Source organism: Electrona antarctica (assembly GCF_951216825.1).
Source record: "Electrona antarctica genome assembly, chromosome: 3".
Lineage (NCBI taxonomy): Eukaryota > Metazoa > Chordata > Actinopteri > Myctophiformes > Myctophidae > Electrona > Electrona antarctica.
In genome coordinates, this window is record NC_136808.1 from 10,289,055 (window position 1) to 10,302,001 (window position 12,947).

General features: G+C 42.2%; 1 protein-coding gene across 1 annotated transcript; it reads right to left on the reverse strand.

The window, feature by feature from the left end:
- Window positions 1-2,089: 2,089 nt before the first annotated feature.
- Window positions 2,090-3,070, reverse strand: mafa (MAF bZIP transcription factor a; the record flags this gene model as incomplete). Its single annotated transcript, XM_079497185.1, has 1 exon — window positions 2,090-3,070. The coding sequence occupies one exon, from the start codon at window positions 3,068-3,070 to the stop codon at window positions 2,090-2,092; it is 981 nt and encodes a 326-aa protein (XP_079353311.1).
- Window positions 3,071-12,947: the final 9,877 nt, after the last annotated feature.

A 12,947-nucleotide genomic window follows, 5' to 3' on the forward strand; every position in this document is an offset into this window, starting at 1 on the left:
ATTGCATATCATTTAATCGTATGAAATGAAAAAAACAAAACGAGCACATGAACATCACATATGGTTAGTGAGTGAAATAATTTTGCACAGCAAAATATATATAATATATATATGAGGAAAGATTAATTAATATATATATATTTTTAAGATTTACTGATGAATGATAGGCCTACTCCCTCATTTTATACAAGCAGGGTGTCAATCCCTGACCATTTAACAATGTCCAGACATTATTGATTATAATAATAATAATAATGTTATTGCTTTGCAAGTATTGAGTTCGTTCGAGACAAAACAATCTAGTCTTGTCTGATTTGACAAGAAATATCAAAATGCTACTATTGCGTCGCAACAAAATGCCAAAACTACCTGCGCTTGAGTTGTAAAGGATATAAGCTTTTCATTATGTTCTACGACGTACACACACATGGCTATAATTTTAGTGCATTTCAGTCCAAAATACTTCAGTTCGTTACAGAAACACATTTCCAAACGCATGGCTATTATATAAGTTTGACTTCGGCTGTCTTTAAATTCCCTCTCTTTAAATACTTTGGTTTTGAAATACTGTTATGACTGACGTGTTTGTCGAAGACCAACGCAGCCTGATATAGCTGTCAAACTTCTCTTTGAGACACACATGCTGCGAAAGCACTGTTTATGCACTTACAATACTGCTCATTGTATTAATTGGAATCGTGCCAATTTCTCGAAAGCAACGCCAGAAAATACTTTGTGCGAGACCCTTATTAATTCTCCTCGTCGTCTTCTATACTCCTCTAAAGTATATAAAAATCAACCTGTAGCACATAGGCCTATCTTTCACAACCTGCAGTTTAGAAGCGTATAGTTTACGCTTGAAATTCATATCAAAGTTGACAAATGCACAAGTTTGGGGTGTGTGTGTGTGTGTGGGGGGGGGGGGGGGGGGGGGGGGGGGGTATTTAAATAAACATATAACGCTTTAAGCAAACAGACAGAGTTTTTATAGTTTAGTCCCCGGGAAGGGATTTGAGAGTCGAGTCCTTAAGAATGGGGTGAGGTCCTTATTTTCTTGTGATCCCTGCAGCCGATCAAAAACTCCCACGCATTATAGGAACGCATTATTGCGTTCACATATGCGCTCTATCATGCCAGTCAGACGCGACGGCGGTGCACTTCAACACAGTTGAAAATGCACTTGTACAGATTGCAAAAAAAGGGGGCGGGAGGGAAGAAGTCCTGTCACTTTTTTGTTCCATGTCCCAAAAAAGTGAAGAGGCCATAAAATGAAGTATGAATGCCATGCTAGCTGGGAGTCATCCGACAAAAGTACATCTTCAAGCACAAAAAAATAAAGAAAATAAAACCATACATGTCCAGCATGCATGGGGCAGTTCAATAACATGTCTCTTTTAAAAACAATATTGTTTCTAATGGAAAGTCTTTTTCCTTGCTGAACATAATAGCAAGCAAACGCATGAGATGAGGTGGTGTAAAAATGGCAGGCAGGCTCGCAGTCCTCCAAGTTATAGGCAGACAAAAAAAGTAAAAATATCAAAAACATGTTGCTGATGGATGCCGTTTTTGACTGTACATTGGATTAAAAGTAAAATTGTGAAAAAAGGTTGATGAACTTCAAAGGAGTGTATACTTAGTGCTTGCATGCACACATATAGTATACACACAGCGTCATCAAGTTGTATAAAACTTTCAAAAATCATATAGTTTACTCAATCACTGCAAATTGGATGAACGATGAAAAGATCTTGGCAATGCATAAAATATTGAGTAGTATGGTAGCAAAAAAATAGATGAAAGTTTGAACAATGTAGTTCTCCAAAATGAAAAAACAAAAACACGGATGACAAAGCCTTCAAAATATAAAAACGGTCGACATACTTGAGCAAATCTCAAAAAAAAAAAAAAACGTATAAAATAAAAATAAAAATAAAATAAAAAGTTGACAAAAATTGGTTCTTGGACTAGTAGGCATGAATGCAAAAAGGAAGGAGAAAAAAAAAGTTTCATAATGATGTTTTGTTTTGTATGTGGGGGTTTGTGAGAAACTCTCTTTTTTTTTTTCGCGATAATGTCGACTATTATAGACTCACATGAAAAACTCCGGAGATGAAGGGTTGTTGTCGCTGCTGGATCCATTTTCTCGGAAGCCGTTGCTGATGAGCTTCTCATACTTTTCCTTGTACGCGTCCCTCTCCCGGACCAGCCTGGAGATCTCCTGCTTGAGGTGGTCCACCTGCTGGATCAGCTGCGTCTTCTCCCCCTCCAGGACGTGCCGCTGCTGCACCCGCTTGTAGCGGCAGGACTGGGCATAGCCCCTGTTCTTTAGGGTCCTCCTCTTCTGTTTCAACCGGATCACTTCTTCCTTGCTGACCCCCCGTAGCTGCCGGTTGAGCTCCCGCACCGACATGGACACCAGCTGGTCGTCGGAGAACCGGTCGTCCAGAGGACCGCCGTGCATGCCGAGCATATGGCTCCCCCCGGAGCCGTTGGACTGGATGGAGCCGGGCTGGTGGTGGCTGCCGCCGTGGTGGTGGTGGTGGTGGTGGTGGTGTGGGCCGCCGTTCTGCGCCGCCGCCGCGGCGATGACCGCCGAGACGACCGCCGCGGCGGAGCCCATCTCCTCCCCGGCCATGGCGCCTCCCGCTCCGGCTCCGCCGGCGAACTGCTGCCCTCTGGCATAGCCATCGAAAGACTGGAGCTGGTGACTGCTGTTGATCAGCGCCTCTACTGCGTCTTCGGGGCTGAAGCCCAACGCCTCTGGATTCAGCTGCTGTTGGTAACCGGACATCCAGTAGAAATCCTCCAAGTGTGCCTTCTGTTCGCTCCCCGAGCCCGGACTGGGCGCCGAGAAGCTTGGAGAAGGGGGCACCGAGCTGCAAGGCGTGCTCATCGGGGTGGAAGACAAGGATCCCCCGGCGATAAGGCGACTGCACTGGCTGATGTTGCGATCGGGCTCCACCGGCTCCTTTTTCACTTCAAACTTCATCAGATCGAAGTCATTAACATATTCCATGGCCAGGGGACTGGTGGGCAGGTCGGAGTTGCTCATTGCCAGCTCTGATGCCATCCTCTTGCTGCTGCCGACAGTCCTCCAGACGGGGTGAAGAGCAGCTGTCACACTGGGCTGGCCGGGCAGGACGTGAGCCAGTTTGAAATGTTTTAAGCGTTTGTCTTGAAATGGAGAAATAAGGCTTTCTGCGCCCTTTTTGCAGCGACGGACTTCCCAGCTCGCAGGAGTAGTAGTTTTTCTTTGCAGTCTATTGCACTGACGCGCCAGTGCCGCGCACGCGAGCAGCCGCGGAGGAGTCCCTTTTCAGCATGAGAAATTCGGCGGCTCGTTATTTCAAACATTTAACACTTTGCGGTTTCTTCACGAATACATTGTTGTTGCGCAAGCGGAGAGAGGGAGAGAGAGAAATGCCGAAGGTAAGGGGCCAAACGTAGCCTCGCACACGTACAATGCCTGCGAGTCGTGGGGCGATTTTTTTAGAAGGATCACACACAGCAGATGAGTTTAAAAGCATTGCTGAGTTTTATAGCGCATGTGACGTCAGGCGGAGTGGGAACCAATGGGCGCACGGTCTGGCTAAATAATACAGAAACAAAACTTTTCTCAACTGTCAAAAGGCTGATCATCAGCTGACTGTCAGCCGGAGGCTGGAGCACAGGCGTTTAACTCTTTGGCAACTATACATTATCATATCAATCAATATATTTTATCATCAATCACTATTAACATGTGATAATAATAATACATGCATAATACACTACATATGTGAGACCATTTTATCCCAGTCGAATTAAATGGTCATTGTATTTTCATTCAGTTTTATATGTGTCCAATAATTCAATTTAGACCTATAGGGTTGATTTCAAATGTAGGTCAATTTCAAAAGCCTATAGGTTCCTATATGAGCTAGGCTACCTTACCCATATAAGCAAAGGTGCTTTATTTCGCCTATAGGTTTTTTTAAGCATTAGGCTAAATCTATATTTTTGTTAACACATCCACAAACCACCTTTGTATATATTTACGTTTCGAGTGTATAGCAGCTGTTATAAATGTCTATTTATAACAGCTTTTTTATTCCTTGCCATTTCTGCAAATTTCTGCAAAAATAAAAATGTGGAGGTGTCCAACAACTGGTTATTGATTTCTCTCTCTCTCTGACTCTCTTTCTTCATATTATTATTATTATTATTATTATTATTATTATTATGTATTTTATTATTATTGGGGGGGGGGGGGGGGTCAAGTAATGTCACATATGTTTTCAATTATTATCATATTCTATGACAATACATGCATTTTAACTGTCAACTTTAGACAAATGGACAAAGGATTTAAGGAGAGAGTGAAGAGTGGCGCTACCTCTGGGCATCCTTCTAAAACTCAACAGTGCCACCTTTTGGTTACATCTACGTATGGGCTTATCTCTACATTAGAGGTATAGGCGGCGCCTTAAAGAGGTGAAGACGAATAGGACAAACCGTTAACGTGCTTATAAGTAACTAGCAAACGAAAACAACTCCATAAAAGCACATTTATGAATTTTACAAATGAACAATGCGTTATTTAGGGCAGTGGTGTTCCTCCTCCCCACTATATTAAAGCCATATAATTCCCACTCGTGTTAATTATTATATGATGATAGACTGCAATTAACAAATACTTGGGATGAGTTCATTCGGTCATATCAAGATTCTCTTCATACTTCATACAGAGGCTAGGCCTGCTATGTATGGTTATTATAAAGTGTAAACTGCAGCATGTGAACCAAGTGTTCCATCCAGACTCATATTATATTCCCCCTGCACTGCCATAAAATGGCTTTATCAATGGCCACAGCCCTGCAGCACAGTAACAGATTATAAACCACTGCTGTACATTGCACTCATCTCGGTTCATAGGTCTCTCTTCTACTTTTAATTGACTCGTGCGCAACAGTGCCATATAAGAGACATGCAGGAGGCGTGTGTCCTATTCGAGGTCCTCTTTCGTTTATATAGCTTAGACCGAATCACGTGAATAAAACTAATGTTTAGCTGTGTGTGTGTGTGTGTGTGTGTGTGTGTGTGTGTGTGCTTGCGTGCATGCGCGTGCGTGCGTGATACCCCAATTTGGCTATAGCAGTGCATTCAGTGCTCTTCTGGCAAAGATGCCCTTATATATAAAATACTCCTTAACTATTTCTCCCACTCATGTATTGATTCCATTAGTACTGTAGCCTATTAAATGCACCCTTTCTTATTTCAATTTGATTCAGGAATTTAGATGACTCCACAATAGCAATTTGCTATATATGTTTAAGCACAATCATAATGGCATTTTTTTTTACATTCATGGCACTGGTTATAATAGTGTTTTATAGGGTGGAGGAGAAATTGTGGAACAAAGCTTTTCAACTTTTATTTAGCTTTTTGGGGCAACCTTAATATACAAATGTTACTACTAATTCTATTTTTTATATACTCTAATGTGTTGGATGTAAACATGTTTGTATTCATGTAAAATTGCACAAATTGATTACATAATGTATCAGTTGACTTAATATTAAACATAAAATATTCCTCTGTGTTACTGTATCCATAATGTATAACTCTCAGAGTTACATATACAGTAGACTAGCTTGGCACTGAGCGAGCTGTGTTTCATCGATGAGAGGAGTGACGCAGGCTTTACCAACGGGACTATTTGAAGTGATGATATCTTTTGACATGGTGTTGACAAATAGCCATTTCATGCCGGTGACAAGAGCCTATAATGACAGTCTCTGTGTCTCTATGATCTCATGGTTGGGTATTTTTAGATTCCGAGGGTGCACGCTGTGTAATGATAGGCCAAATCAGTCACGTCCCAGACGGCATTATCCCAACACTGTGTGGAACAGCATCTCTGCAGCGATCAGACTGATGCTCTTAGAACCATCCAGTGAGTTCACTTGGCCATCGCTCCCCCTCTGTCTCTCTCTCTCATTCATTTCATCTGCTTTTAATGGACAGGGACCCACCCTCCCGATTCCCCTCTCCCCTCCTCTCTCTCTCTCTCTCTCTCTCTCTCTCTCTCTCTCTCTCTCTCTTCTCTCTCTCTCAAACTACAAAATGCCAAACTATTCCATTCTAAGTAGCAGTAAACAGTTGGTCTATACAAGCAACATATATATCAACACAAAGTATAGCTGCAGTTAAAAGGAAGGAAATGAGAAAATAGAGTCATGGATTCCCCTGGTTTGAAAATACTTTGCAAGACATTAATACCAACACAACAATAAATACTATTTATTTATATTTATTTATAATACTAATTATCACTGACCTTTGACCCCCGCATTAACACGGCTGAAGGGATGTCTTGATATATGCAAATAATTATGTGCACGTCATCACGAGAGAGAGAGAGAGAGAGAGAGAGAGAATTGGCACCCAAAAAGTACTGAAGTATATACTGTAAGTAAGCCTTGACCCAAAATAAATAGCAATAGTAATGTGATAATGAGGGTCCTATACCCTCCTACGTCATATGTTAAAGGCTTTTCCTTCATGGATTTAGTTGGTCAAAAGTTGGGGTATCAATAAGGCAAACATTTCAAAATTGCAATATGCTTTAAGTAGCATGTGACGTGTTCAAACTAGAGGGTTTTCATGATTCTGAATCCATTCCAAGCATTGGTTTTCGCACGAAAAACACTCCTTGGGCTAAATTCGGCCATAGCTAATTTCCCAAATCACATTTGTGATGACGGCTATGGCTGTTTATCAACCAAACCAGTGTTTTGTCCCAAAAGGGCTTCTGTAAAAAGGCGAACGAGGCCTATAAGACCCAGCGTGCATGCATGCTCTGAGCTGCGGACCGCTCTGGACGTTGTTTTTATTATTTTCCACCTCTAAAACTGGTTGTTTTATAATATAATATAATAATAAGATCTGGTCCTTTAAGTCAGTGGTTTTCAACCAGTGGTCTGGGGACCACCAGTGGTCCTTGAGGGGGTTCCAAGTGGTCCCCAGCTAAAGAGAGTTTGTAACCAAATGGACCAATATATCTTTAACTCTTGAGAGTGTAAAATGAAACCATTTATTATGGACCCATGCATTTGGCTTTAATTTTAAGCTCTCAAGAGTTACATTATTGTTAAACAACAACATTACTTAATAAGTTCTACAGTACAATTAGAGAATGTAGAAGAATTGTTATTTTGATCAACGTTTGCCTGGCTGTTATCTCTTCTAATGGTATACCAACATATACAGCATAGAATTGTGCAGCATCAAAATATACTAAGTTTTGGGTCTGAGAGGCTGAATCTCATCAAATGGTGGTTCCGTGGCTCAAATGCTGAATAAATAATGGGCCTTGATATGAAAAGGGTTGAAAACCGCACTGCTTTAAGTGGTTAATAAACAAACACACAATGGACATTTTCTCTCCCTGAAACAGATGAAACCAAGTAGAACCTCACGGTTTCTATTTCCATTCTGTGGCCTTGTCTTTTGTTTGGGCCTGCGTACCTGTCAGGGACGTGCACACATAGACATCAAAGGGGGCTTCAGCCCCTGCCCTTTTACCCGTCTGTAAAACAACTGCCCTTTCCAGACCCCGAATGCAGCGTTTACTTTTTACTATGGTGAAAAAAATGCAAATGCCCCTCCTTTCCATGCCATACCGGAAGGCAGCATTCAGGAGAATTCTGAACTTGATTGAACACATGTATTTTGCGTTGAACAAATTTGTTTAGAAATCCATGTCGTACACCGCATCTCCACTAGCTAAAGAGTGCTGGGTTGTGCCCCGAAAATAGCTGACCTACAAGCTCTCAACGCGTCGCAGCGCGACGCGTTGTGAGCTTGTAGATCTGCTATTTTCGCTGTTTTTGTCCAAAAGTGCCCTCTTAACGGGATTACAGCCCCTGCCCCTCAAACACTATCTGCACATCCCATGCTGTACCTGTTCATAGAGAGACACATGCAGCTATAGTGGCCCATTCCCCGGGGTACGGCCACAGCAGAGCGAGACTAATACGCAAACCAACGGAGGGCTCATTAGTCATGACAGAGGGAAGTGGCGGACCTAATTTAGCTGCTTTTGTTCCTTTGAAGTTATTGATGATGCAGAGCTGAGAGAGATCTACATGGAGAGGATTGTGGAAACTGTGAGGATCACACGTGTACCAGAGGGGGGAAGAAGTCCATGTATACAGGCTGAAGTATGATCTCTCTGTGAAAGAGGTGTCATTTGCCAGTATCATTTTATATGTATCAATAATGCGACATTAAGTCAAGATTAATTTGGGATTTTGTATGCCATACTGTATGTAGGATTCAGTTCAGAGGGTGGCACAGTCGGTAGTGCTGTCGCCTCACAGCTAGAAGGTCCTGGGTTCGATTCCCGCTGGGGACGCTGTGGGCGCTGGGGGCGTGTTCTCTCCTCCGCGCCATCAGTGCCCATACCCGAGGCGGGGTTGGCGAAAGGGCCTTTCTGTGTTTGCATGTTCTCCCCGTGTCCCCTATAGGGTAGGTACCCTCACAAAAAACATGCAGTAATCCTGGCTCTAAACTACCTCCCCCTGGCCAGCCGGGGGGCCTGATGGAGGGGAAAGGAACTGGTCGTCCGCTGCCCCCCCCCAGGTTGGCAGAGGAAGTGTAGCGCTCAGGATTACATTAGATAATTGACACTGGGCGAAAAAAATGGGTTGCAAAATCGTGGGCTGAAAAAAATAAAGAAATTGTCATAGACAATAGACAGAAGCCTATAGTTTAAAATTTGTTGTGAAAATATAGAATATACATCGTTTAGTTGTGTGCCAGTGTCTCACAACAAAAAATAGTAGATCTACAAATCCACAATGCAGCTCAGCATGACGCGTTGTGAGGTTGTCGATCTGCTATTTTTGATGAGAGACACGATGTGCAACCAAATATAAACCAGGCTTGATAATACAGCATGGATGACCTTTCTCAATGTAGCACTGCCCCTTTAAGGGTATAGTGCATAACAGGGGGTGACCAGGGTTGAGGCCTCCTGTTTTAAGGAGGCAAAGGTACCGAAGATGAAGGCAGAAATGAGGGAAATGTCGTACACAGAGGTTGGAGTAGTAGTAACGGAAAGAGGGAGATGGAAAAAGAGGAAAAGGGAAATGGACATGATGACTGTATCTGTATGGACAAGACTATAGCCCCGCACCTTTTGCCCTTTGCCCTCGCCCCGCACTATTAAGCTCGAATTGCACCTTTCTAAAACTATTTTGTTGTATATTTATATTGAACATAATCTACTGTGAAGTTAAAAAAAATAAAAAAAAATAAAAGAATACTATAATAATAATAATATTGTCCTACAAGGAAAACATGTACATATGATACTCTTTTTCTACTCTTATTTGCTCTTTTTTGCACTCTATATTCTATTTTGTTTGCTGTGTTTTGCTGTTTTGATGTCGTATTATATTTTTGCTGCTGCATTGTCTGAAGGAAGCCAAACAAAAATAAGTTTTACTCTTATGTACCTGTACACAAGATGTAACAATAAAGCACAACCTTGAACCTTGAACCTTGTAGCTATGGTAATAAATTGTGCTGTGGAAATATCAAGGAAGACGGAGAGAATAAAGATGGTGTTGGAAGCAGGCAGACGATTCCTAAATGCGGTGGATATCAGTGGCCCCATTTACATGCAGACATTCATTCGGAATGAATGGATTCATTCCAGTCATCAGAATAAAAATGCTCATGTAAACACCTCAATTGGAATAGAATATCCCATTCCGAATGAATTTTCATTCTGGTCTGGAGGGGTGGTATATACCGTTTGAATCAGTATAGATCACCATATAAACACTTTATTCCGAATGCTACTGGGAGTTTGGAATACATGTATTATTTTACACATGTACACTTAGTAGACTATAGTGCTTTATGCCCATGTCCATGCAGGGATGGCCATTTGGAGACATTTTATGTCTCCAAATGGCTATTTTACCCATTAGAAAAATACAAATAGGCCTACACCAGGTTTTTTTCCCCATAATAAAATGCGCTATTTACGTAAAAACCATTGGTGAATTACAGTGCCATTGCCAATTGCAGTGTATGGGTGTATGGATGCTGTGTTTTTTAGTTCTGGGTTGTTTTGGGTGGAGGACGCGTGTGGTTGCAGGGACTGCACTTCAAAATATATTTGTATTTTATTTGATCAGATAATAGCTGTTAGTGTTTGTCGGTTATTCATTTCTTAGGGGATAATGGTTATGGGTTGGTCATCTCTATAGTCCAAAGTTATATTCCGAATGAATGCTTTGGTCATGTAAACAATTGAGGAATAGGAATAGTTGTATTCAGGTTCCATGTAAATAGTTGGGTATGAATCTCTGTTCGGAATGAATTCATTCATTCTGAATACATTTTGTGCATGTAACTGAGGCCACTGTGTGCTGAGGGAAGATTTCACAGAGACTCAGAGTTAGGGTCTGGGTTAAGGAATGAATAATGGGATGGGATTACAATGGGTGGACTTTTACACTGTTATAGTTTGTTGTTAGATGATATGGAAGATGGTAAGATTATGTTTGATCCATAATTTGGATCAGAAGGTGGCGGTAATGCACCAAAAGCTGGATGCCAACCGCCGTTAAACACGAAGAAGAAGAAGAAGAAGAAGAAGAAGAGGCCTCATGTTTGGCCAGAAGCCTGATTTGAGTGTTTGTTGCATGCTGGGGAACCTGGAGGCATGAGTTATGAACCTCAAACAAATGTTGATGCTTTGATAATTCATTTGGATTATATGGGGATATATTTTAACGAGGGGGAGCTGGGATGCTGCCTGAGTCAGTCAAGGGTAGGAGAATGGGTTTTAAGAGGGTTTTGACATGGGGACAATGTTGGTCAACTGTTAGCCTAATTTATCCTCTGTAGCTGTACGTCCAGAGCCTCCACAGGTCCTTTCCTGGTTTAACCACATCCACAGCCAGGCAGGCACTGTGGGGCTATATGGGTTGGTTTTGGTATTTTGTTCTATTTGAGTCATTTTGCTATAGGCTATTTTGTATAATGCAATGAATTTGTATTGAGGGCTAACCAGATGTACAGTATTAGAGTATGTGATCAATTGTATAGGAGGACAACTAACCTACAACCTTTCACTGTTTTCTACACCCAGTATTGTATTGAGAGTGGGTTTTGTCGGGTGTTTTGTCAGTGTTTTGTTGGGCCATGTGCCATGGTGGTGCTGAGGACACTGTGTACTGGGCCATTAACTAATATTGCATGGTTTGGATTTTGTTTGGTGTGATTACTTTAATGACGTTATGTACTTTACTTGCTTTTGGATTTTGCGTATTTATATAGTTTTGATTTAATTGCTGTGTATGCTATGTTTAGTTTGGAGGAACCAGTAGGCCCTGAAGCCTTCACTCTATATTGCCTGCCCTTGCGGGCTCAGTGCGTCCCACTTTTAGGATCATGATTTTCCAGCTATAATAACCCCTCGTCCCTTCTGTTTTGGGGCTTCTTATGCCTTTATCGATAGGGAACAGTAGTCAGACAGGAAAGGGGGAGAGAGATGGGGAGTGACACGCGGCAAGGGCCGCCCGCGACACACCGTCCGGCAGGCTTGGCAGCCTACCTGCCCAGTCGGTTGAGCTAACCGTCCGGGGCCTTCCCTTCTGTATTTTAACTCTAATATATTTTTCTACATGTTGAATAAACTTGACACTTCTGTTACATCAGCCTATATGGTTCTGTTCATTCTGAACCCGTACCGACTTGGGGAACCGTCCTTACCTTGTTCAGTTACAGCATATACAGTATGTTTCACCAGTTTCAATTGAAACGGGCCTCCACCCTCAGGGGGGCCTCCAAGCTCCAACTGAACGTCAGGCGTCAGTCAACCCCCGCCGCTCTTGGCCCTCTCTCTATCTCGTTCACTCACTGCCTTACTCTCTCCCACAATGTTAAGTTACACCTATTTCCTGTTAATAACCTGGGTAAAATACGCAGCATTGGGAGATAAAGGGGAGACAATTTAATTGTGAAGGGACGACAGGATGAGGAGAGGTGTTGTAGCTAATTGTCAAGAGTAATGGCTGCGTGCGATATTGAACTGTCAAACTATTTGTATCAATACGGCTGTATCAACAAAATGTCATTGGTATATGGGGGCCTCATATTTGGTCTTGAAACGGGCCTCCAGATTCCTAAGGCCGCCGCTGAGTATATGGTTATTGCTATATGGTTAAATGGTTTGTAGGATCCCTCAATCCTTGTTGTGAGGCTGGTGTAGTAATTTCTTAATATAGCCCTGCTACAGTACATCAAGTTATCAGTCTTGAGCTGAAAGACCAGTTAGACTCTTAACACAGTGGTTCCACAACTTTTCAGGTCCACAACTTTTCAGTAGTGAAAATAGCAGATCTCCAAGCACACAACGTGCTGCTTCGTGCCATGTTGCGAGCTTGTAGATCGGGCTATTTCACTACTTATTATTGTCATTTATGGAATTTCTTAGATTTGTTTTGTTTTAAAATAAATGTTGTACTCGAGTCGTGACCCATAAAAATTGGCCGTCAGTATGACTATAGGGCTAGAACAGGTCGAAGCTTTCAGGAGGTTTCAGGTGGTTTCACCTGACAAAAACAGAAGCTATGGAGAGTATACAATGTGGTAGACAAACCTGAAACTTGAAAAGAAAGAAGAATCAGACCTGTCTAAAGTGAGTGGTACTGTACTGTACTGTACTGTACTGTACTGTACTGTACTGTACTGTACTGTACTGTACTGTACTGTACTGTACTGTACTGTACTGTACTGTACTGTACAAGCTCCCCTCCCTGACATGTGTCTGTGTGTTAGGTTGCACAACAGTGCTGGTGGTGTTAGGCTGCACAACAGTGACACTTGGTGGTGAAGATATGCTATTTCCGTGCTCGGACACAGGCAGGGACACACCCAGGGAC